Here is a 27,278-nt window from a genome sequence, read left to right on the forward strand (position 1 = left end):
AGCACTTTGCAACTACTATATGCACACTTCCAACTCAGCCTGGGTCTGAATATACAGCCATAATGGATTCACTCCGTGTGCTGCTCTGACAGTGGTGACGCTGACGGTGTATCTGACTTTAATAAAAGGTGCAGCGGGCACAAGTCTGGGAGCTGAGGCAGGGATTTGAACCCCCTTGAACCCCCCCCCCCCCCCCCCCCCCCCCCCCCCCCCCCCCCCCTCCTCCCCAACTTCTCATGCTGGTGGAGGAGGAGGGGCCCTTCATAAAACTTGAGGCCAACCAGATGAAGTGTTCACTCGTATCACGACTCAGTTCTGGGGCCGAGCAAAAGGTGACGGGGGAGTGTAACCGAGGAGTTGATCTCCCCCTCTCTTCCTTCTTTTTCTTGTGTGTGTGTCTTGCTTTCTCTACATACACACACACACACACACACACACTCGAATACGCAAATGCATAGCAGTGTGGAAGGAGAAGAGCCTGACAGAGCCCAGTGCATCGCAGGTAGCCCCGACAGAGTGGCTGGGAGCGCTGTCACCAATTTGTTCCTAGCCATGGGGGACATGCAGGGGATGGAGAGGCGATGGCAGCTCCCTGTCCTCATCATGGCTAATGAGGCCCAGGCTTCTCCTTCTTCCTGTGTGTGGATCTGTGTGTGTGTGTGTGTGTGTGTGTGTGTAAGATCGGTTTGTATCACTTCGTGTCACAGTAATGCCAACGCTCCTATTCCTGAAAAACCTGGGTTGATATCTGGCACAGACCACCATGCTCTCTCTTATACAACTCTCTCCTTGCTGAATTATTTACTGGGCCAAGAAACATACACACACACAGAGAGAGAAAGAGAAAGAGAGGAGGAGATCAGGTCTTGTTCACGGCAGCTACCATTCAATACAGTGCACATCTTCAGGGACAACACACCAGCTGAGGTTTGCTTGCTGTGCTGGCTGACCCTTCAAATAAGTAAAGAGAAAAGGGAGGACAGGAAGGTAGAGAGAGAGAGAGGAGAGAAATTGCATCATGCCTGCTGTGATCAAATACAGCCAGGAATAATGAATTCTTATGAGGACTAAAATTGGTCAGTGACATAACCCCTTAGGAAACATATGGTGCACCATCACGGCGGTGCTTTATTTAAACCTTTAATGATGTAGTTTTTTTTTTCAGACTGTTTTTTCAAGTTGAAGTATCATCCAGTTGTCTGTGACACAAGAATCTGTAAAAATGTTTTCATGTTTTTGAGTAATCTCCCATTATTTGTACTCTTGACTTTATCGTTGCGTTGTAGACACCGATCTGTCACATTGAACAACACTGAAGAAGTTTGGGAAGCATTTTTACTACATCATTTCTGCGGGATGCACGAGGAGTGATGCTCCTTCTTGTGATATAGTGTTGATATCCATCTTGAAGACATTACAAGTACAAACACATTCAATCTTATGAGAGATGAGAACTGTGTGATGCGGTTTTATCAGAGTAATGGAGGAAGAGCAGCACTGTTTGTAGTTCAGGAGCTCCCCAGTGTGGTAGAAAAGGAGAAGTGCAACCAAAAGGTGGCACCTCTGCATATATTAGGTTGAAAAGTAATGCAATGCCTTTGGGGGCCATTATTTTAGCAAAACGATTTGCAAATGTTTGTGGAGAGATGTGTATCTCAATCCTTGTGTTAGATTTGTAAATGTGTAAAAGAATCTCTTGAATGCATACTGAGATTTGTGAATGTGTACAGGAGACTGTAAATGTGTATTCAGGGTGCGTAATCAAATCTCCAAATGGTATTCAGATTGGCAAGTGTGTTGGGATTTGTAAATGTGTAGACGCAGATGTATGAACGCATCTACAGATTTGTCCACACATTTACAAATCTGATTACGCACACACAGATTCTGAATACACATTTGCAGGTTCCTGTACACATTCACAAATCTGAATACGCATTTAGACATCATTTTATATATTTACAAATCAAATAACGCACACACGGATTGAGATACAGTTACACATCTCGCCACTCTTTGCAAATAGTTTTTGCTACAATACTGGCCCCATAAATGTCATAATAATTATAACAGTTAAAAACCCTGAAAATCTGAAAAAAAAAAAAAAAATTGTAATCATTCTTAACTTTTTTTCTTTATCTGCTGGAACTTCCTGCACAAGATTGGAAAAAGTGCAAAGCTGCTTTGATATTCTAAATGTGTTTCCTCAGATAAAAACGGGTTATACTGAAAAGAAATGTCCAAATAAGACTGGTTGTGTAAAAACGTCCTCTGCATTAATAATAAACGTCTAACACAAACCAGTTTGCTTCCATTTAAACTTTTGATATGGCTAACGCGTTGGCAGACAGGTTTTCATTTCCCTTCCTATTAAGTTAGAGTCGTTTCTGGCCAATATTCACTCTCCTTTAGCTCCGTTTTTGGTCTCCACCAACTCCTGAGGGAAATATCTGGCTCTTAAACTACTAAATGATCCACAGTGTTCATCAGCTACTCTGTAATTGTACCTATCTGCAGTAGGGGTGTAAGAAAATATCGATACACTTGAAGATCACGATATGTTTTGTGATACTGTATCGATTCTCAAAAACACTAACGATTTGTAATTAATAGTTGACATGCAAAGATTGGTGGCAGACAGTGGTTCATTTTGTGTTGTGTGTTGATGTTGCAGGGACTGTGATAAATGCGATTGCAGAAAAAGTAAACATCGTTACTCAGATTTTATGCATATGGTGGTGTGTTCTTTACACTACAAGTTTCCTTAAAATTAGATTTTAAAAAATGTGTTTACATCATCTTAATACATTTAGATAGGTTGAAACGTAACCCCTGTATCATCATACTTATCATATTGACAAATTCTTGCAAATACTCAGCCCTAATCTGTAGTTTGAAGGGTGAGGTTGAATGAGCTGAAAGTGTACTGCAGAGTCAGGTGATAATTCTCTGTGGGTTTGTCACTGCAAGCGACCCTACTTACGTTACACATAGTCATTTGATCCATTAATACAAAAATATTGATTATAGCAGCTTTAAACTAAAAAAGGGTAAAATAAAGTGGTCAAATATAACCTAATTGGCTGATGGTGGTATTTCATAACAAAACCACACCAAATATAAAAGAGAGCGTCCCTTTTAATAGTTAAATAGAGTCCATACAATCAGAAAAAAAACCCTGACAAACCAACATTCTTCATATGAACTACAATCAGCTTCACTCAGAGATTAATGTACTCGGCATTACTGCTTGGGCAGTGGCATTTGCTAGATTAAAGAATGAGAGGGAGAGAAGATCGAGAGGCAGGCACAGGGATATACAGAGTGGAAAATGGATGCCAGGAGAGGTGTTGAGGAGAAAAATAGCAGGGAAGCAAAACAACAGCAGAAAATACAAACAGAGCGTAGGAGAGTGTGAGCTAAGTGAGGATAGAGAGAGGAGCGAGGTAGGAGACAGAGAGAACCTGAATTATTCTGCTGATTCACACAACACCAGAACATGGCCTAGTCAGCTAACAGGGAACAGTGGAGGAGAGATCAGCTTTTTTCCACTTGTCCCCACGGGAAACCTTCACAGCATTAAGAGACAAACCCACCCACTCAAAGAGCTTAAAATCCCTGATCACACCTCTGATTGTAAATAAGTAAATGAGCTTTTTCAGCCTTTGTTTCTGTTTTTTGGAATGCACACATATTGAAACATGACTCCAAATACACTTGTTTTTTCAGAGAGCCGTCACACTTCAGACTTTTTAATCCTACAATAACACAATTGAACACATTGATTCTACTGCAACTGGAACTGCAAATGTTTCACCTGAATTCACAATGGCAACTGAGAAAAGATGAGGCATTTCTATGTGAATGCAAATGAGTAAGGATATATGCAGGCGTTTTAATTATGGCTATTAACAGTCAGCATGTTTTGTTGCTTGATGAGGCAGCAGAGGAGTAGAGGAGGGTCATCAAGGTGCAGGTGTGGGTGGCTTAAATTGACCAGTCTTTCTGAAGTAGCGCACGATGAGAGGCACGGACACCAGAGTGATGCTGATGCGAACCGGAGCGAATAGCTTGTGGATGGCGTAGGCCAAGACGAACGTGCTCGTCCCTGCTGCCATTTTAGACTGAACGACCGCCTCGCTGAAGCCCACTTTGCACAGCACGGCCGCCATATCGATCCCACTGGGGAGACGGATGACACAGAAAACTGATTAGAAGTACATAGAATTCACATGTTAGGTGATCACTCACACACTTTCTTCTTTCATTTTCTTGTATAAATGATTGGCAACAGACCATTACACACAAACACACACAGATAATTAAGGCTATAGCCTCCTCAGCGTCTGCGTGTGTGTGTTAACCAGGTATATCTATGATTATTTTTACCTCAACTCCACCCCTTAATTATCGCAATTCTTCAACACATTTTTCAAAATAATTATGACTTTCAACATGAGGCAGAAGGGAAAAACAAAACAAAAAAAACACAACATGAAAAATTGAATAATTTCAAATGAAACAAAATAAATGTAAAATAAATCAATAGAAATCAATAAGAAAAATAAAGTTAATAATAAACAAAAGACATAAAATTAATTTAAACAAACAATAAAATAAAATATACATCCAACATTTTGAGAAATATAAGCACAATAATAATAATTAGGGCTGTATGATTTAAAAAAAAATATATACTTGCAATTATTTTGACTGATATTGCAATTGTGATATGATTTCAAACATTAGAGGGAATGATCATTTTTACATCATTATTCTCATTTTCATTGAAAAACATTTAAATTATTATGGTGTTAATTTTGCGGGGATCTTAACCATGTTTTCTTTAGTCTGTAGAATATGATGTGTAGGCCAGGACATCTCTGCAGCACCACAATATTTAATTTAAAATAATATTTTGTCACACATTTCGCCTTTGACAAATATTGCGTCTCCTGCGATTTGAAAATTGTGGTAGATCATACTGTGATTAAGATAAAATTTCAATTAATTGTGCAGCCATAATAATAAAAATAATAATTTAAAGACAACTTTTGGACATTCAGCAACTCAAAGAAAAATCAACATTTAAACTTGCAGGTGCTTTGGAGCCCAAAAAATCCTAAAAGTCCTGGCTGGTTGCATTCTCAAGGATTAAATATAAAGCAGGGTTCCTTCCTCCCTTGTGATTCTGCTGAAGCGGTTAGAAGTGCAAGTCACCTTTATCTCCACCAGAGGGAGCTGCGTTCAATAAAACATGTTGTATCACAGTTTATTTTGCTGCCTTTTGAACCCTTTGACATTAGCATAAGAAGCACTGCAATCTGAAGTGAAATCACACAAATCACAGAGGGCTTAACAGGCTGCATGTATCACTGCCTTTGTGAGACCGTTTTGTGTTGAGTTGAGTCGTGGCATTTTCATCTGAGCTATTCTGGGAGGGAAATATGTAAAGAATGTGGCTTAGAGCTGCTTCAATCAATACAGCATCTCTCTCCCTCTCTCACACATTAACAGCTTTGTTGCCATCAGCTTACATTGTAGTCAGCTAAATATAAGGGTCCATCTGCACCCTGACAACTATTTACCAGGCACACAGCGCTGCATTAGCAGGCCGCATGCCTGGGCTCTGTGGCCTCACCGTGATAATGCTCAACGGTTGTTACACACGGAGTCAGTTTTCAGTTCAGGGGTCATTATCGGCTACGGTGTGTGAGAAAATGTCCACGCTGTCAGACAACCTCTGCCATGTCTGCCACTGTCTGTGTCACCATCAACAGGAGATTACACACAGTGCATAAGATAGTTTAATTTATAAATTCTGCATGTGTTGTTGTAAAGTTACAAGTCTAAAAGAAACGCTATGATGAGAAGATGGACTTATGTTTTATTCAGCATGATGTTAGTGTCTGTGTCTGACTCAGGCAGTAGTATGTGGCTAGTAGCCAGGGCCGGTGTAATGTGGCTGACTGAGTGGACATTCTCAAGAGCCCGTACTTTGCTTTCTCTCTCACATAACGGATCCCATTTTCTGCCAATTTGCAGCAGACATTTTGCATTCCTCGATGTAAAAGCTGCCCACGGGTCAGCAATTTCCTGTGCACATCCTTTATAGGAAATGTTACACTCGGATGCTCTCACACTGCTAGATAATGTGTAATGATAAGTGATGTATAAGTATAAGTGATGTTTGATGCATTCCAGAGTTATTTTATATGCTGTCTGTTGTAGTCTTGCATTTTACTTTTTTGTAATGCTCTTTCCCTTCAGCCTGCTTCATCTGCTTTTACTTCAGTCAGTTACATTTCCCAAAATACTTGTGAAAGTTTCAGAATAGGATGCCTTCAGCTGTAGGCTGTATACGATCAATGTGGACTATTATGATTTGTCTTCAATAGAGGAATCTATCTTTCTCCTGCTGAGAATCAGTATATCTAGAAATATGCTCTTAGTCTTGGATACTTGAGGGAATAACTCAAAATGTGTTGTTTTGCCTTTCTGTCAAATTGTAGTCACGCTTGACATATTGTGACTTTAGCAAAAATATCTATATTTAGGCAATCAAAGAGAGCAAGAAAATATTTGTTATGTTACAAAACAAGAACATAGGACCAGATAAGGTCAAGGTATACCCAACATGTTTTTTTTATAACAGTGTTTAGGTGTTTTAGGGTGGAGTTGGTTGATTTTGCACTTCAATAGAGTGCTACAGGAGTTATTATTTTTGCACTTCTGGTTCCCAAGTCAATGTTTTTTTTTTGAATGGGTTTTTAGTTAGATGTCTGAAATAAGATCTGTGGTTCACACAAGCTGAAGAGATTTTAACGTTTTGTTCTACGATATAAAATACATCAAGAAATTCCCCACTTGTGAATTTTGACATGAATCACGCCGACTCGTACGCCATTACAGCCTCGTTGTGTGTACTCACGCTCATGTGACCGTGGTGCTGTTTGTTTTTAGCCTTTTTACTTCTGTCAATTGCATTTATGCCTCAAAAATCATAAAAGTGGTGTTCATTTGTGGAGATTATCTTGCTGAACTAAACGTGTAAGTATCATAATTGTGTGTTTGCCACAGAGCTTATCTTCTGCAGTAATCCAAAACCCAATGGAAAAATTCCATTGGCTTTTTGCCAAGGGAACCAGGGCGTAGCCAACTTCCTGGTTAGCCTACAAAGAAAAGTCATCCCTGGAGCACTTTATTCCTCATCTTCGTATAAAAAAAATGGAAATAAAGACTAAATAAAATACTCAATCCAGCTGCTAACAGGACCTACTATGTAGCCACTGGTCTCCCACCTGTGGAAAAAGCAATAATCTGATGTTTAGTCACCTGGATATGAGGAGGTAGAACATTCCCAGGGACATGAGGGAGATAGCGATGTGAAAGGAAACTCCCACCGCTCCATACTCCTTGAAGACTTGCTTTAGCTGCTGCGTCTTGTTTGGTTTTCCTCCCTCTGGCTCCGGCTCCCCCGGGGCCTTAGCTGTAGACGAGGAGATCGTAGACGCCTCCTTTAAATTCTGCTCACCCTGGACAAAAAAAAAAAGAGAGCAGAATTGGAGGGAGTGATCAGGACAAAATGAAACAGGAGGATGAAGTGAGAATCAATCCCTGGTGCTACAGGAAGCCGGGGAACAGAACGTGTCTGTGAGAAGACATTCTGTCTAGACAAAAACAGAGGAGATAGGAATGACAAACAGGAAGTGGATTAAAATTGTGGGGATGGTTTCCACTTGGCATACAAAGTGGTGAAACTTTTCATGTTAGTATTCCAAAAGCTCCCTCAAACTACAAAACTGACAAGCTCCGAGATGGATTTTTTTGGATTTAAACACGCAAGGCAGAGAAGTTCAAACAACCAACCAATTATTTCCTTTAATATCCACTTGACATGAGTTGACAGTGTTTGTTAGGTGTTGGTATGAGCGTTGACACAGAAGCCTGACATCAATTTGGTTACTCTTATTGACAAGACTTAATTAATAGTAGGGCTGTCAATCGATTAAAATAGTTAATCGTGATTAATCGCAGGAGATTTGTCAAGTATTTAATACTCTTATCAACATGGGAGTGGGAAAATATGCTTGCTTTATGCAAATGTGTATATGTATTTATTATTGAAAATCAATTAACAACACAAAACAATGAAATGTTGTCCAGAAACCCTCACAGGTACTGCATTTAGCATAAAAAATATGCATCAAAGTCAAGCCCAACAGGCAACAACAGCTGTCAGTGTGTTGACTTGACTATGACTTGGCTCAAACTGCATGTTGGTATCATACAGTGTGCATGTCTGTAAAGGGGAGACTCGTGGGTACCCATAGAACCCATTTTCATTCACATATCATGAGGTGGTAGGCGCAAGTTAAGGTGTAAGTAGCCTAAGTTTGGAGCGTTACTTAGCCTCCTTTGTGATGAGCTAGACGTGGCTGGTACCAATGGATTCCTGAGGTTTTTTTGTAGTTTCATATGATGCGAGTATCTTCTCTCTAGCTTTAAAACTGAGCCTGCTACAACATAAAAAACGTAAATACAAGAAATTAGTGGCGTTAACTTTGACAGCCCTAATTAATAGCTTTACATGTGCAATAAGTATGTAGAAATTTCAATGACCTTTGACCTTAAAAGTAATTGACACTACAATATCCCATTACACAATTTTTTAAAAAACAAATACCAAAATTGCAGCAATGTTTTTTTCTTTAAATCAAGTCCAGAATTTCCTTTTCCTGATGTTCTACAGAATCACCAAACAAAGATGTGTGTTATGGAGACATTTTGTTCAAACTGACCTAAAACAAAAATGTTTGTTTTAGGTCAGATAGAGAAATATATGCATCATCAAAATATAGAAGACAAACTGTGTGCTGCAAGTGCGCGTCATCTAGTTCAAAGTTGAGGTCATACAAGTAGGTCTAACAAAGCCTGAACTTTTACAAGCTGAGTCAGCTGATTAAACACAGACTGCTGCTGCTACTGTGTGCTTTAGTAATTCACATTATTACTTACCCTTTCACACAGTCACGCGTACCAAGTCAGTCACATTCTCTCTTTACAAACACACGCACAAAGGGCCTCTCATACGTGCACAAACACACACATCACTCCGTTTGTGACCTCCAGACACACCACTCTCCAAGATGAACAAGCCCCAGACACAACCCAGCCGTCGTCTGACATGTAGCAGAGAGCAGGCAGGTCACTCCGGAGTGTGCTGGCAGGAAAACCGATTAGTGAACTACAACACACTCAACAACAATAAGACAACAGACTGCAGCGGAGCACTGGTGGTGGAGACGTGACTCACAGAGCAGCTAGGGAAGCAGGAGTTTAAAGAGAGAGAGAGAAGCCTGCAGTATGTTGACAGTACAGCATGTTAAATAAACATAATCCTCCCACTAACTAAAGCCTCAAGGGCTGTATTTTACTACGGCTGTCAGGCTTAATGCAGCAGAACCTGTAGCTCTTACACAGAAATGAAAGACTTTTTATAATTTGAAAGAAATGGATTTAAAAGTGTTGCGGTCATTTGGCTTAAAATTGTTGTCATATGTGAAAACCTTTCATCATATCCCCCCCTCAAAACCTAATTATCATTTTGATTTGGTTTAATATAGGGCTGTCGTGGTGAAGGAATTATTGCCTTTTTTTTAATGCAAATTACTTCATTGATCCTGATTTTAGTGCAATATTAATAAGCTTTTTGATATGTGATTATTCCATATATTGTTGCTTTTTAAATGACAGTTTTAATACTAATTAAATACTTGTTTATTGTTAAATGCAGAACACAGAAGGGCAATGAAGCGCAGAGTTTTTTCAGCTGAGAAGCTTTGGTTGCATCTGGTTGCTAAGGTACAAAATAACCGCAGAAGTTAAAATGTTGGCACAAGGCAGAGTGCTTGCTCTGAATGAAGGGAAGGCCGAACCAAGTAGGGAGAGAGGACAGACCCGCCAGTCTGTGTATTAATTTCTCCTCCATTGTTGGTGTTGTTGTGGTAGCCTACATGTAGGGTATGACGATTGCTCTTTGTGGTATTTGTCCCGCCCCTCCTCCCTTGTGATTGGACGGCTGGCAAAGAATTCAAAAGAAAAAAACGTGAACATAGTGGTTGTGACTGTTTCTTGCCATCCCCTGTGGTTGGCTTGTCAACAGTGCAGTATTGCAATATTGCGGTTATTGTGAAAGCCCTAGTTTAATACTGGTTTCTCTGGTACTCATTTCGTCAGTGTCCTGACATTGTTGATGGTACATACTGTATGAAACTGCAATCTCCATTGCACCAGGCGATAAGCTCTACATGTTTTGCCAGCATACTGATATAAAACGTCTTCATACCATGTCCGTTAATATCTGGCTGTGACTAGAGCCCCTGCTGCACCATAAACCAAAGACAAGCTCAACTTTAAAAGTGTGTTACTTGAATGTTAGGGCTTCTTTTACGAATTTAGGTATTAAAAGGGACCTAACAGAACTAATTGACATTAGTGTAAATTGGGTCATAATGAAGATAATCCAGAATTACGGATCATGAAAGCACAATACAGTGGGAGTTAAAAGAAAAAACTAAACTGAATCACATAGAGATGCAGCATTCTTGAATATTTCAGCTCAGAGAGAGCAATCCAGCGGTTGCCCTGTGTTTAAATAAAAGTATGACCTCAGTCAGGAAATATTTGACCAAAGTTTACAAGAAGACCAAGAGTCTGCATTCAGAGCTAAATTTAATACAGTTTGTACGCAGTGCTATGGACACAATCTGTTGGTGCTCAAGGTCATCCATTTGCCTGATCATGCTGTTGTGGTAATGCAATTACAACAAGATATCTTTTATATGGCCCTTTCAGGTTAATTAGAGGTTTTGATTATGATTAAGGATACTGGGGGGGAAATAATTTCAGCTTTATTGCCTACGATTTACTTTTTATTTGATGATGAGGGCTGTTAAACTGAAATTGAAACAGTAAAATGGACAGCTGACAGGAGGACATTGTGTCCAGTGGTTCCATCGGAAGCAAAGTTATTCTAATATTTTTTCTGCCGAGAGGAAACAATCCCTCCCTGACAAAACAGGAAGTAGCTCGGGCATGTTAATGGATCTATTATTAGACAAAATATTGACACTTGGCCTACAAAGCTGAGCCAAGTTAGTAAATACAACGAATACCGCAGCGACCTCTTTAACAGGCAGTTTGTTATTATAATAGACTATCAAGTCAAGGTCAATTTGAGTAGTGATGAGGACAAAATGTAGGCTGATGGAAGATGTGATTATGAACATACTTTTCTTGATAATTCATCAAGCAGAAATGTGCAGATGAAAGAATACCAGAGGTGGGACTCACCAGAGGCCCCGCGGTACGATATTATCACGATACTTAAGTCACGATATGATCTTATTGTGATTAACGTATATTGTGATTTATTGCATTTACATCTGTTTTATCTAATAAGATACTGTTTTCACTCTGTTCATCTCAGAGTTTTCATTCACATATCCTGAGGTCAAAGGTCAAAGGACCCCTTTGAAAATGGCTGAGCAAGTTTTTCCTCGCCATAATTTAGTGTAACTTTGGAGCATTATTTAGCATTCTTCCCGACAAGCTAACATGACATGGTGCCAATCAATTCCGTAGGTTTTCTAGCTTCATATGATACCAGTATCTTCACTTTAGCTTTAAGGCTGAGACCGCTACGACCTCTGAAAGACCGAATAACGGCCAGGCCCTTCGTCGGATTGTTAAGACTTTAATCATTTATATAATAAAAGATCGATACTTAAGGTCCGCGTATCGATACAATATTGCCACGCCAAATACCGTGATACTATACAGTATCGATTATTTCCCCCCCACCCTTAAAGAATACAGAAATGGCGATAATATGCATTAAAAGAGTAACTTTATGTCTTTATGAAAAATAATCAGCTGGATACATTGCAAGCATGCAGCTCAAATATAAAACAAATAGGACTTTTGTACATGTAATACTCTCTAAAGGGGCTAAAGGGTTGAAGGGCTGTACTGAAATGTGCTAAGTTTCAAATATGTATAACGGCATATTTATTGCACAGAACTTGTTCCATTGATTTGAAGTTTGGTAACTTGATTTGCAACTTCTACGTGTTTAACAAAAAGTGCTGCGTCCATTCACTGCCCTGTGCGATATTTGGCCTAACGTACAGTAACTTTCATTTATATCCTTCTACGCCTTTTTTTTTTGCTGCGCTGACATTGTGCTTGCTTCAGACAGTCTTCCTTTGTAGGCCTGACTCAGACAATTAATCAAGAGGACAGAAACAATGAAGAAAGGATAAGAGAACAGGATCTTTTCTCTTCACTGCAATTTGTCTTTCTAAATTTTGTCCCGAGCCCCCTGGATGAAGCCATAGTCCTGGTGACGTAAACACTGTCCTGCCAACAATGGACAATAGAGAGACCAGAGTGGGCGAGGAAGCAGGCCTTTTGCCTCTCAGAGGCGAGTCGGGCCGAGCTTAAAGTAAAGGCAGGCAGCAGTGTGGGAGGGTCATGTGAGCGAGCGGCCAAAGGGAGTTGTGCCAGGGAGGGTGTATGGGAGGGGAACAGTGGTACTGCTGTGTCTGATAACAGCTTTTCAGAGACATGAAAACACTTGCAAAGTCACAGTGGCATGCAAACACAGACCAAGACACACTCACATGCACACACACACACACACACACACACACAGACAGAGCCGGAGGGAAATGGTAAAGTGGCGAGTCCCTCCTGTTAAGAGGCTCAAGCAGAAGCTAAAACGTGACTAAGTGTTTGTTCTTGATAACATAAAGTCAAACTGAAGCAGCAGGCTGTGTCCTGCAGCATAACTGTCTAATTTATTGTCATTAAATGGGAACATCAAAGTCTGTTTTACAGGTTTTGCACATGTGAAAACGTTGTATAAAGCCTTTTGTGGCTGCAGAGGGAGCTGCACGAATTGCCTCAAGTGATGTCACTTGAGTTGGTGTCGGTTGGGTCTGGAGACTACAAGTTTGAAAATTAAAAAAAATCGGAGGTGAGCTTATCAGACTTGTGTGCTCGCTCCTCATCTCTGCTTGAGGTTAGCGGTTTGAGGCTACATGAGCTGATACTAGTGTAACACACCTGAATCTCCGACCAAACTGTCAGCGGTTGAGATGTATTGTGGGTAATATAGACGCCAGGATTTGACAAGGAAGAACAGTGCGTGGAATAAAAAAATATCGATGTACGTTATCTCTGGTGCATCGATTTTGATCACTTTTTTAAACTGTCCATTGTAAGTCCAATAATGTTAGAGAGTGCAATGCTAAATTGTGCTCTTTAAGGGACCCAGACTCTTTGCAAGAGAGAGAATCCACCTGAATTCAGTTTGCCCACCCTATAAAAATGGAGATATGGTAATTTAGCTGCTTGCTTGCAAAGAGTGAGGATTTTATCAATAGTTACATGAGAAGTGCATATCGAAAAGAAGATGAATTTTAGCTTTAATCTATTTTTGGATTACAGTTAGACTTATGACCTTCTCTTCAAACCTTTCAGTTCTTTATGTTTTGGTTTTCCTGTAAAAGAATCGATTCATATCATGAATTGTCCCCACGCTTGGAAAATAATCTAGATTTTAATTCTTTGGCCACATCGCCAAACCCTATCTCAAACATATCTTCAGCCTTTATGTACTGCAATGTCTTGTTAATTGTTGGCCAACATCAGCGTCAATATGGTCTCTACAGTAAGCGGATATCAGCTAGTATACATCAATCTTGTCCTCAATAAAATGTTCACTATTTACAAGCAAGAGCACCCACCCTCCTCTAGCACCACCCTTGACCTCTGACCTCAAGATATGTGAATGTAAATAGGTTCTATGGGTACCCACGAGTCTCCCCTTTACAGACATGCCCACTTTATGATAATCACATGCAGTTTTGGGCAAGTCATAGTCTGACAGCTGTTGTTTAATGATTTGAGCATGTTTTATGCTAAATGCAGTACTTGTGAGGGTTTCTGACAATATTTGTCATTGTTTTGTGTTGTTTAGTTGATTTCCAGTTATATATATATATATATATATATATATATATATATATATGCATATTTGCCCACTCCCATGTTGATAAGTGTATTAAATACTTGACAAATCTCTCTTTAAGGTACATTTTGAACAGATCAAAAATATGTGATTAATTTGGGATTAATTGAATATTTTAATCTACTGACAGCCCTACTAATTAACAAATGTTGGCATGCTTATGGTGATGGTGAGCAGCATGGCAAACATTAGACCTGCTGAACATCAGCCTGTTAGCATTGTCACTGTGAGCATGCTGGTGTTAGCATTTAGCTCAAAGCAACACTGGGCCTAAGGACAACCTCTCACAGAGCTGCTCACATGGGTGTGTATAGCCTCTTAGTCTTGTGTAATTATCCAACATAATAATTATATGATTCAGAGCAAATAACCTCAAACTCAAAGCCTGCATAACACTGAAGAGTGTACAGTAGAGAGTAGAGCCATCTTTATATCTACTGCTGTTTCACAAGGTGTTGACTCACCACTAAAAGAGGACACACCAAAGTGCTGACTTTTGTGTGTCCTCTGACGTGTTATTCAAATTAAATGGGGTTTGGACAAAGTGACTAATTCTTACCATTACTCTCTATATACAGTAAAAGGACCCAGAATTAGTTTGCAGAGTCAGGTGTCTAGATAGATAGATAGATAGATAGATAGATAGATAGATAGTAACGTTATTGATCCCGAGGGAAATTCAAGTTTCCAGCATCACAGTTCCATAGTGCAAACATGTTAGTAAAAGTCAGTAAAAAAAGTTAGTAGTACAAAGTACAAAAAAATATACCAGATATAAAAATACAAGGAGATGAAGAAAACTGTTAAAAGTGAATATAGTGCAGGGTAACAGCTGTGATACAGGACTATTAAAAAAGTGAATATAGTGCAGAAGAGACTGTTAAAAGTGAATATAGTGCACGGTAACTCCAGTATCTTAGTCTATGAAAGTGCACTGTGTGCATCATTATGTCTGTGAGCCTGTTGAACAGTGAGTCAGCATGTTGCTCTCTCAACTCTAAAATAACACTTATCAGATCCACGTTGTGAAGACAGATCAATTATGCATGGAGTGCTGTGAATTTCCTGCAAATGTAGACAGCCCGCACACAGCTGTAGCACGTCATGTGGTGTTGTATAACAAGCATGCCTGCTTTACAGGATCACTGAGGAGGAGGCCCAGGCAGCCAGGCGGGCAGGCAGGCAAGCAGGCAGGAGGGCTGACAGACAGACAGCCAGGCAGACAGACAGACAGGCAGACAGGCAGGCAGGCAGACAGACAGGCAGCTACACAGACAGGCAGGCAGACACAGACAGACAGGCAGCTAGACAGACAGACAGGCATGCAGGCAGACAGACAGGCATGCAGATAGGCATGCAGGCAGACAGACAGGCATGCAGATAGGCAGGCAGGCATGCAGATAGGCAGGCAGGCATGCAGACAGACAGACAGGCATGCAGATAGGCAGGCAGGCATGCAGGCAGACAGACAGGCATGCAGATAGGCAGGCAGGCATGCAGACAGACAGACAGGCAGGCAGCCAAGCAAGCAGGCAAGCAGGCAGCTTTATGCATATTTCATGGTTTTCAGTTCAATCCGGGCACCACTGGGACACAAAAGGGGTTTTCCCTCCACCACCAGTGGAAACAACACTGTGTGACAGACTGGAAACATGTGCGCTCTTATTAACTTGGCTACTGGGGTTACAGACAAACGCTGACTAGTTTAAATTACCCCTTTGTTGTTGTTGTTAGCAGTCTCCTCCTCGCTCTTCCTCGTGGATAAGCCTCTGGTCTGCATTGTCCCCGTGGAGAAAGAGAAGAGTGGACTGTAAACCCCCCAGCAGTCACCTGTAAACAAACCATAACCCACTTTCTGTCCTCCTCTGCTGCCAAGCTGCTGCTGCGTGATAACATCTACATGACCGCCTTCACTCTGCACGCGTCTGGAGAGATTCACCGCTATAGCAGACAGCCGGTGGAAAGCACGCGCTGAGTGGACAGGTTGCCGGTCAGGTTGTTGTTGTTGTTGTTGTTTCTCCAGGTGCACAAGAGATACGCAGAAACGCCGGTAACGCTGGTAACGCTGGTAACGCAGCAACGCGTAACCTTTGTTGCGTAACGTCATGGAGACGTCCCTCAGTCTGTCTGCTCTGACCTGCTGCTCCAGAAACGAGCCGGTGGACCTGAAAGCCTGATCCAGAGCCGCTGCAGACAGCCTCCCAGAGCGGCACAGAAACATGGTGTCGACGACCGCCCCGGAACCAGCTCTATTAAGCCTCCGAGACAAAAAACACAATCAGATAAAAGCGAGTAAAAGCGTCCAGAGGAGCTAATTGTGAGTGTTACGTAGCTGTAAACATGCTGTCCTGTTGAACCTCCTGCCTCCCTCCGCTCCTCTTGTTGACCGATTATCACCCACAGCCAATGAGAGCTGACGCGCAATCGCAGATAGTAGGAAGAGAAGGGAGGGGGTATTTAAAGGTGTAAACGTGGTAACTCCTACTATTCAGTTATGTCATGATAAGTCTCTGGAGGTGGAGCTGAATTAATCTAATGCATGTGTGTGTGTGTGTTTTTGTTTTGTTTTTTTAAAGCCAGGCAACTGTGTTTCAAGTACTATTTTAATAAGTAATGATTCTCTGCAGGTCCAGAGATAGACTTTGGGCATCGGGCATTTTTTTACGACATGTTATGCTATTAGATTTTTGACAATTTTAATGACATACTATACTACTTTATGACATAGTATGCTATGTATTTTTTTATGGCATACTATACTATGACCTTTTGACATTTTTATGGAATACTATACTATGACTTTTTTTTATAGTATGACATTTGTATGACATACTACACTAAGAATTTTTATGGCATTTTTATGACCGACTATACTGTCTTTTTTATGACAATATATGATGACCTTTTTGAAATTTTTTATGACTACTATATCATTAACTTATTTATTACACACTATACTATGACTATACTTTTTTATGACATAGTATGCTATGTATTTTTTTATGGCATACTATACTATGACTTTTTGACATTTTTATGGAATACTATACTCTGAATTTTTATGGCATTTTTTATGAAAGATTATAGTATGACATTTTTTATGACTTTTTTTTCGACATACTATACTATGAGTTTTTCGACATACTAGGCGGTTGACTCACTAGATAAAATGTGTAAAGTTCAGTACAAATTTTATCTTTTGGCAGTGTTTATTATTATTATTTATTTATTATTATTATTATTATTATTATTATCTTCCATGTCAGGTTACAGGTTGAGTCTTGAATATTGCTCCAGTTGTCCTCTCTGTCAGAGCAGATTGTAATATGATGTAAGATGAACCGATCCAAGCTCCACAATCCAAGCAAATACTTTATTCATTAACTTATTCCAACCAGGTTATATCACCGATCCGACTTCTTCCGTCCCGATACCGATAGCGATACCTAGGCTTTGGGTATCAGCCGATACCGAGTACCGATACGATACCAGTGTTTAACTAGAAAAAGCATTTCCTGCTGAAAATACGTGTGAATGCTGACAGCTGAAATTGATTGCAAAGCATTGCTGAAAATGCAGAAATGTGAAATGACTTGCCTAAAAATGTTAAAGCTCAAATGCATTGCACTGCGCTGCTGAAAACCCTAGAAGATGAAATGTACAACTGGCAGAGTTGGAAGCTGAACTGCATTACCTAAAGAAGCTAAGAGCTGTAATACATTGCCAGAAAAGCTCGAAGCTAAACTGTAATAATGTCAAAAGTGGTAAATTTGAATTTTCCTGAATAGGCGGAAAGAAGAAATGCTTTTTATTTATATCAGACAGATGAACTGCATTGCTAAACACAAACAGAGACAAAGACACAGAGAGAGAGAGTAGTATTTGGGTGAAATAAACCTTTAAAACTATAAGTGCTTGGACAGAAATAGTATTTTCACTGATTGAACCTTTAAAATCTATAAGTTGTTACACAGAAAGTGGTATTTGGGTGGAAAGTAGCAGTTGTAGTAATAGTAGTAGTAGTAGTAGTAGCAGAAAGAGCAGGAGCAGTAGTAGTAGTAGTAAGAGTAGTAGTATTAGTATTAGTATTAGTAGCAGCAGCAGCAGCAGCAACAGTAGTAGTATTAGTAGTAGTTGTAGTAGTAGCATCAGCTAGAACTTTTAAAACTGTAAGTCGCTAGACAAAATATAGTAGATAGAGTTACTCTATAGAGATTTTTGTGTGTGTGTGCGTGCGTGCGTGCGTGTGAGAGAGAGACAGAGGTACTTTTAAATCCGAGAGGCAGAGACTGATCAGACAGACAGTAACTGTATAGGCTTAAATAGAAATTAAACTTGTAGAATTAAAAAGAGCTTAAGCGCAATGCACCAATCAGAGACAGGCAGAGACTGATGGAGCTCTAATCAGCCAATCATAGACACCTGTTTGTGTCTGAAAGTGCTGAGTCATGGTTGGGAATGACTTGTGAAAACACAGAGAAGGTACTACCTGAAAAAGACTCCCTCAGTTAAAAACTACCAGTTGTATAGCTGAAATCTCTTCAGTTTGAGCACCTCAAGACTTTGATGAAGATGTTGACGTGTCGTTTGTGTGGATAAAGTTAAAAATGACTGAGAACTGGCAGTTTAAAAAGTCTCCACTGTTGAGTTTTTGTTCCAGACTTTTAGAGGTGAATTAACATTGCAGTGGATGAGAGAGAGGAAGGGATCTCTTAATGCTTTGAAGGAGATAAATCCCAAACTGTAAGACATATTGCTTAAATGGGCACATCATCTGAAAGAAGACAACAATACCTACGTTTTGATGTATTAATTGTGTATGAGGAGTGGAAGTTGTGGGCTAGGGAGCAATTTGTTCGGATAATTTTCAAAAGATTTTTAAGCTCTTCTCCACTCTAACGATGATGTCACGTGCTCTAGCCCTTAACGATCCACGCAATACACACCCAAATTTCATAAAATGTAAACTGCGATAAATGAAAAACTGTAAAAGTTATCAAAAAGCTGAATCATAGATTAATAGTTCAAAGACTTGTAACCCGTTTAAAGTTTGAATGAAGTCTGTAGGTGAAAGTATGCGGAAGCAGTAGCATTTCAAAGTGGAGTAGGTTTAAGAGGATTTGAAGATTTTCTCCATTGAGTTACATTGTAAAAAAAATTGGAAAAAGCTTAATATTTTAAAAAGTATAAATAGTTGAAACAAGTCAAGATATAGCAGTAATGTCCTTAAAGAGCTGAATATTTTGATAGTTGAACGGTTTCTGTAGCTGAAAGTATGCGGGACTAGTTAAAGGTCAAAAAAACGTACGGAAGAAATAGTTGATTGAAGAAGTTGAATAAACCTCAGAAGAACAAATGGGAATGCTGAATCAGCATTCTCACAATGAATAAGCTGTATGCTTCACTTTGTGGACGTGACTGGGATCATTCTTTTTTATGTGTAAGGCAACATCAGGCCTGACTTAAATATTTCCTTCCTAACTTTGTCAAACAAAATGTAACAAATAAAAACATAGATAGAAATTTACTGAATTGTTATATCTTATAAAATTAATAAATTGTACTCCAGGAATCTTCAAAATTAACATGAATTACAATTCAGGTGTAAACCGTTTCAATGCAGCAACAAATTGGTCAAAACATAAACGGGAATTAAAATTCCAGTATATAATGTGCATAGTGTACAAACATAGAAGTGAATTTAATAGATCCATTGTGACAGATATCCGATCCAGCTATATGGGTCAGTTTCGTCCCGATATCGGATCCGGTATCGGATCCGGTATCGGTGCATCCCTATCTGTCTCTATAGGATTATTCTCCATGTCAAGTAGAGCAGGTTGAGTCTTGAATATTGCTTCAGTTGTCCTCTCTGTCAGAGCAGATTAAGAGATGAACCGATCCAAGCTCCACAGTCCAAGCAATTCCTTTATTCATTAACTTATTCCACCCAGGTTATATTCAAACATGCTGTTTTGTTTTTTACAGTAAATACCAGATGAGGAGGAAGCAGGTCAGAGATGGAAGGTAAAAGATATCAAAAGTTAAACAATCAAAAGGAAAGAATTACAAATGACAAAATGTAAATGTATGAGCGCGCTGAAGGTAAAACAAAGATATCAGCAAATTAAAACAACACAATTACACATAATTCTTATGATAAACAATACAGAATATCATACTTTTCACTGTTGGCGCTTACCTGTGTTTTTTGGATGTTACTGTATGTTATGGGGAGATATGACTGTTCAACCATCAGAAAGAAAAGATATCAAAAATAATTTTAAACCGTTACCTTGATGTTTTAAAGCCGTCTACATCTCACTTGAAAAAATAATTAATCAAACTTTGTATTCTTTCCCTTAACTTTTTCTGTCTTATCTCCTCTTCTGATTGAGAAAGTATTTAGACATTTTACTAGCACTACCACACTATAAAAAAACATAATCACAAGTAAATGTCCTGTATTCATAATTAGAAGTACATTAAAAAAATGTATCACAATATACTTGAAAAGTAAGTAAAAGCCTTCATTAGACTACAGAATAGCCCCTGTCAGTATTAGATTATATAAATTGGTTATTACCGAGGCATTACTGCAGCATTTTATTATTTAAACTGGTTGAGGTGGAACTAAATAACTTTATATACTGTTGTTTAATCTATAAAAATGCATCGTAAATTGGAAGATGATCATGTTTTGTATGTAAACTCTCGATCTTCAAATCAACTCTAGCTGTCAAATAAACAGTGGAGTAAAAAAGTACATATCCCTCTGAAATGTAATGGAGAAGAAGTTTAAAGAAGCATAAAATGGAAATGGTCAAGTGAAGTACCTTAAAATTGAGGTCACTTTCCTTTATGTTTCTCATGTAAATTTGCATGCCTGTGCAAAACCAGACAGAAGTGTTAACAAAAGTCCAACCTCAAAAGGAAGTAGTGGAAAGTACAAGATACAAAATAACTCTTTCATCATCATCATTATTCATGTCAGAGGTTGCAGAATCATGTCAGAGATAATTCTTTCCTGGCTGCGACATTTACAATTATCTCTTAAACACACATTACAGTTTGAAATGCATCAACACAGAGACAGTAGAAGGCAGAGAGAAAGCAGCGAGAGTGAGTAGGAGGTGAGATAATGAAAAGGGTGGGATGTTTGGCAGGAAGCCACGAAAAACAGCCCACAGTCAGCGAAAGAAATGGAGCCTCTGACCTTTTCTCACAAAGCCACAAGATCAACATGTGGGCTGATTTAAAATAGCTATTAATGTTAAACCCCCTCTTCATATTTGTGGTTTGGTGAAATATCCTTTTATTAGTTAAACAATGAAACATGAATTTGCCAGTAGGGGGACATCACTGAGTGTTACAACGCAAGTTAGATGTACTGTTAATGTGAACTTCTACCGCCTCCCACAGCCAGAAAGGAGGGGAAGACGTTCGCCCGAGTTCCTTATCTGTGATAACAGTTGAAGGTCGTACAGTCACAGAGAATGAAATGGAAAAGTTGACTGTAATATTCCACACAAAAATGTAATATTTTTGGTCAGAATTAATATCTTTACACCTTAATGAAGATCACGTGGGTGTAAAGGTTCAGATGAGGCTTGCAGAAAGTTAAAGGTGCTAAGTTCAATTTCTGCATCCACTCTCTCTCTCCCCCCTTTCAAGACTCTATCCACTGTCCTGTCATAAAAATGGAAAAATGCCCCCAAAAAAATAACTTTAAAAAAAAAAAAAAAGAAATGTAAATGCTTACATTTGTCATGTTTGTTATATAATTGGTCGTTGGGGTGGAAAGCCATTCAGTAAACCAGCTTAACTTGGTTGACTGCTTCATCTCCACTTTAAGCACACAACCTACGAACCGAGTTATTCCTTTAAAAAGTTCACTAACACATTTTAGTTTAAAAAACATCATAAAAATACATAATTCCCCTATGCTTAGGCCTGGCGGGGAGTCAATTTATGCCCGGTGGGCCGCCGGATTTGCGAAATACAGGCGGAAACCCTACCATTCATTGTCTATGGAGCGGCTCCAGACTTTATACTTGCTGACATCACAAGTTAAAAAGTGTTTTTTTTTTTTATGTCAATGTTATATAGCATAAACCTGTCGTGAGCATTTGCTCAACTATACTATACTACTACTATGACTTTTCATGGCATACTATACTGCGACTTTTTTATAACATTTTGATGGCATACTAAATTATGCAATTTCACATGCTATGACATGCTATACTATGACATTTTTTATGTCTATTTCTCTTGACTTTTTTCAACCAACTATACTATGAACTTGTATGCCATACAAGCCTGGTTTTCTTTTAACTTACTATACTAAGACTTTTTTTTTTTACTTTACGACATACTATACTATGACTTTTTTATGACTTTTTTCCAAATACTATAGTATCACTTTTTTCATGTCTCTTTTCAACATGCTATACCATGATTTTTTTTTCCGACATACTAGACTATGACTTTTTTCAACGTACTATACTATGACTTTAATGATTTTTTCGACACTGTAGGATGACTTTTTTCAACATACTATACAAATTTTTCCGACAAACTAAATGTCTTTTACAATTTTTTTAGACACTGTATAATGACTTTTTTCATGACATATCATAGGCTACTATGACTTTTTTCATGACATATACACTGACACTCATGCCTGAGAGCGAGTAACTGACTTCAATCTGAGTGTAAATCCCTCGATCGATAGGCTTTTATCAGAGGTCAGACAGACAGACATCAACTTGCTCTACTTAGACATCTTAAATTCAAGTCAAATAGTACACTGAAGCCCAGTTAAGTCCAACAGATCCTGGGAACCGGGCAGACGTTCTGACCCACTGAGCCATCCCACCATCCGTTCTTTATGTGCAGTCTTCTATCCGTCTTTTAACAAGCTGGCAGGATGGTCAATAGTTGTGGCTTCCTCCCAGCACTGGCTCACTTTCAGGCAGGCCATCCACCCTTCATTTGCATGTCGTCTTTATTTCATCAGTGCAAACGTCCATTCTTTCCACCCATCCCTCCATCATGGCGGTCAGTGTCTAAGCAACGCCTGGGATCGGTTCATTTTCCTTCTTTATCCTCCACACCCCCGACTGCTCCTCAGTGCCGTCTATCATCATCCCTCCATTTATGTGTCCAGCAGAGTGGTCAGTGTGCGTCTGTATGCTCTTTCTGGCACTGATCCACTTCGCCCTTCAGTGAAGAGAGGACTGAAGGACTGGGACCTGAGCCAGCTGGCCTGAACTCAGTGTCGCTCAGGCACAATAGCCAGGCCACGCAGAGGAGGTCAATGCAGTCTGGATCATGTGTTTTCAGCACCATTGTGCTCCTCTGTCTATATGCCTAAGACATACTGAGGGAGGCTCACATAAAAGGGTGATTTCTTTATAACGTTTGCTCAAGACACGTCGAGGACTGTAACTCAATGTAGATGTTTGACAAATTAGGTCATGTTTTTAAATCCCTGATCTAACATATTAGCCCATAAGTGCTGTTTAATGACGGCCTAATGTACTGTAAATACTGATAAGCTTCTCCATAAAAGACAGACAACTATATCAGTGTCAAAAGCTCACTCCCTTAAAATCAGCAGCAATGAAAGGGATGAATACGCAACCATGGTAGCCAGTGGCTGTTTTTTTTTTCCATGTGAGCTGTCCCTGAAGAAAATCTGAAAGTGAAAAAAAGGTTCCTCAAAATGTAGCTCACAGTGAACTTTAAGAAATATAAAATACACTATTGCTTTTCTAACCTGTCTTCTTTACTTGTCTCTCTAACCCGACTGTTATGTGTCTGAAAAATGACTGCTGGGTGCTGCCTGTAGAAATATTGACCCCACTGACCCGCAGTCAGTGAATGAGGGGAAGTTCAGAAAAAACGAGGGAGGGAAAAAAAGACACAGAGCATCATTGAAGGAAGCAGTTGATGCCGGGCCAAGACCCTGACAGCTGTGTGGTGAAGGACGGTCCAGCCTCGGCCTGCTGCAGAACAGAAAGGAGCTGTAGAAGTAGGACAGGGAAAGCAGACGGGTTAGATAAATTGTTAATAACCTTCATACGGCATGGAAACGTGAGGTGCACACAGCACATTCATCTGACTTCAGCAATTAAGTGTCTGAATACAGTTTTCAAGAAAATAACTGTGCTTTTAAAAGATGAGTACTAGTTTTTCTCAACATGCGAGTGATGCATCCACTTTTCATGGTGACAACTATGCACTTAAAGGTCTTATTGTTAACATTTTTATAAAGAATAATATTTTTTTTTTTAAATAATACATCTACAGAGCCTTTAGAAAGGTGCCGAATAAAAGTATGGCTTTTCCTAAAAAATATGATTATGATTGTAAATGAATCATTTAAAAGGGACTAAATGTGAGTTTTACATGTATAAATGTTCTTTAATTGTTTTTTATTACCAATGTGTGAACAGGTTGTAATTTAATCTAAAAAATTAGACCTTCCATGACTTTCTGGGTTTCTCCTATCAGCCTGTAGACTGATTTTAATGTGAAGAATGCGGGATGTTTTTTTCTGGGAAAATCCAACAGATGTGGCGTCATGCGCGTCTGCATGTTCGGTTAGAAATGGAGTCCGCTAATGCCAACAAACGACCAGCCCCCACCACAACTCAGACTCCAACACAAAACACCCAAAGTTACATCTTGTGAAGCCTGATGTTAGGGGGGGAATACTAGGATCAACATCGGCTGGGCCTTCGATTTATGGAGGGACCTTAGTTTGGTTTTGGGTATCAAAACAGACCCCGAGCTGGCAAAATCCCTATTGTTAAGCAATTTCTGATCCTTACATATAGCCCCTTTAAAAATTTTGGCGGGTCCAAAATGAATGTTTTGTTTATCTCTGAGAAAAATATCTGACGTTTGGTTCCCATTTCTAACATGGCTTGGGAGATAACAGTAAAACGACGTTGGTATCTCTGTGTCGTCAGTTAGCGTGGAAAAAACAGATAAATGGCTGAGATTGATGGTAAGTGCCTGGCAACGACTTGTTTTGAAGTGAATGTAATGGAACGAGGGATGGTGAATGCGACATCTAGTGGCTGAATGTCATAAATAGCACCTTTAATCTACTGATTATTTTCTCAATTAATCATATCATAATGTGGTCTATGAAATGTCTTCGTTAAATGTTTTCAAATGTTTTGTTTTATCCAACAGTTTGGCTTTTTTGCTCGTGTCCAGGCCTGCTGGGCACCATCTTTTTTTAAAGCTGTAAGAAATCCATCGTACCTGACGGCACAAAAGAGCTTTACTAATTCAGAAGAGACCATATAAAATTCTCAAAATATACAATTTATTCAAAATATGTTAATGCAACCATCAATATATTCCAGTAATTACAAAATCAGTAGTTTTTCGTCTTTATAATCTTATCGTTATAGACAACGAGGCTTGCAGACAAACACAAGCTTTGATCTATACCATGAGGACACTACCATGAGGACTACTTTTTAACATGTGACGGTCCCTTTCTGGGTAATACCGAGTCACTGACTAGGTCATAGTTCAAAAGTACAATTGAATGTGATTTCTTTAGTAAGGAAGCAGAACGGGCGTTTCAATGGAATTGATTGCAGCAGCTGCAGGATAACCGTAAACTGGAGTAACTCCAGTAACTCCAGTCTAACTTTAGTAACTTTCAGCTGACTCATCATAACAAGATGATGTCACTGCGTTTGACTCATCTTTTTAAACAAAAATGAAGGAACCAAAAATAGAGGATATACTGTAGCAATCTCTTTTGACTGTGACTTACATCTATTTCATGAATAACTAAGCATGTCAGTGATTCGTACTTCCTCAAATTGAGCTGAAAATCAAACTGCTTCTAAAAAACGGACCTTTGCAGAAAATAGCACAGAAAAAAAAATCAACCGCAGACGCTGATCACGGCAACAGCAGGGAGAAAATACTAAGTATGATGATGACACCTGGGTGCACTCGTCTTTCCAGATAGATTTTAGACTGTTGGACTAATGAAGGGGGGGTCTACATCGACTCATAGTTTCCCCCTCGACAACCAAATGTCTGTCTGCTAACACTGTTCATCAATGTGGGTATTTGTCCTATATGTTCCTCAACAGTAACAACACAGACATGTAAATGCAGTTCATGGGAAAAGATACGGGGATACTAATACAAACATATTTACAATATTTGACACTGTACAGGTGATGTTGTGGGGGTAAAGTGGTAGTGGCATTGTGGGTAATAACATGGGGTTGGATGTCAGAAACAAACAGATCTGGGCAAAGAAAGTCTTCCCCCAAAATTGTCACGTCCTTATAAGTTGTTTTTTTAATCATGGAAGACTCTTTGGCACTCACAAGGAGATTAGAGGAGCTGTTATTAGATAAAATGAGTAGTTCAACATTTTGGGAAATATGTTTATTTGCTCTCTTGCTGAGAGTTAGATGAGGAGATTGATACCACTCTCATATATCTGTGTGTTAAAGGGACAGTGTGTAGGATTTGGCAGCATCTAGTGGTGTGGTTGCAGATTGCAACCAGCTGAGTACCCCTCCGCTCACTCCTCCTTTTCCAAGACTGCGGTAACGTGAGCCACCGAGTGCAAAACTGTGGTAACGCCTCAGAGGCCATCCTTACCATTATAACAGTACTTTAGGAGCAACAGAAGTTAGACGGGGGCTGGCGGTACCACGGCTCTTGCACTCTGCGGCCCACGTTACCACAGATTCACAAGCTTGTTGCAGAACTACGGTGGCCTTCAGGTAACGTAAAAACGTGAAAGGCTCTCTCTAGAGCCAGTGTTTGGTTTGTCCGTTCTTAGCTAACAAAAACACAATGATTCTTAGTTTCAGGTGATTATACACTAATGAAAACATAGTTATGAATATTATATTCCATTTATGCTAATAGATCCCCCAAAAATGCTACACACTGGTCCTTTAAATATGAAGCTCCTCATCTAACCTTCGGAAAGAAAGCATTTTTCCCAAAATGTCAAACTATTCCTTTAATTGCGCAGAGAAGCTACTTCTATTATGTGTTATTATATATTATGCTGAATCCATGATGCGTTCAAGGACATAATGGTGTGGGCTCACTACATACCAAATCCATGTGTGGATTCATGTTTAAATAAAAAACTGAGGCAAGCATACAA

The 27,278-nt window shown here is 39.4% G+C and overlaps 1 protein-coding gene across 1 annotated transcript; it reads right to left on the reverse strand.

Annotated features, from left to right (window-relative positions):
* Nucleotides 1-3,006: 3,006 nt before the first annotated feature.
* Nucleotides 3,007-16,524, reverse strand: fam210b (family with sequence similarity 210 member B). Its single transcript, XM_037776787.1, has 3 exons — nucleotides 15,813-16,524; nucleotides 7,336-7,535; nucleotides 3,007-4,182 (listed from the first exon to the last, which is right to left on the reverse strand). The coding sequence occupies exons 1-3, from the start codon at nucleotides 16,317-16,319 to the stop codon at nucleotides 3,966-3,968; spliced, it is 924 nt and encodes a 307-aa protein (XP_037632715.1). The 5' UTR covers nucleotides 16,320-16,524; the 3' UTR covers nucleotides 3,007-3,965.
* Nucleotides 16,525-27,278: the final 10,754 nt, after the last annotated feature.

Source organism: Sebastes umbrosus, chromosome 1 (assembly GCF_015220745.1).
Source record: "Sebastes umbrosus isolate fSebUmb1 chromosome 1, fSebUmb1.pri, whole genome shotgun sequence".
Classification (NCBI taxonomy): Eukaryota; Metazoa; Chordata; class Actinopteri; order Perciformes; family Sebastidae; genus Sebastes; species Sebastes umbrosus.

What these genes read in the sequence shown, in the direction of transcription:
- fam210b (XM_037776787.1), bottom strand. Translation starts at nt 16,319, where the DNA reads ATGTTTCTGTGCCGCTCTGGGAGGCTGTCTGCAGCGGCTCTGGATCAG. An exon ending in CTAACAACAACAACAAAGGG is followed by an intron (nt 7,536 to 15,812) that starts GTAATTTAAACT and finishes TTTTTTGTCCAG; the next exon opens with GGTGAGCAGAATTTAAAGGA. An exon ending in TTCTACCTCCTCATATCCAG is followed by an intron (nt 4,183 to 7,335) that starts GTGACTAAACAT and finishes CCGTCTCCCCAG; the next exon opens with TGGGATCGATATGGCGGCCG.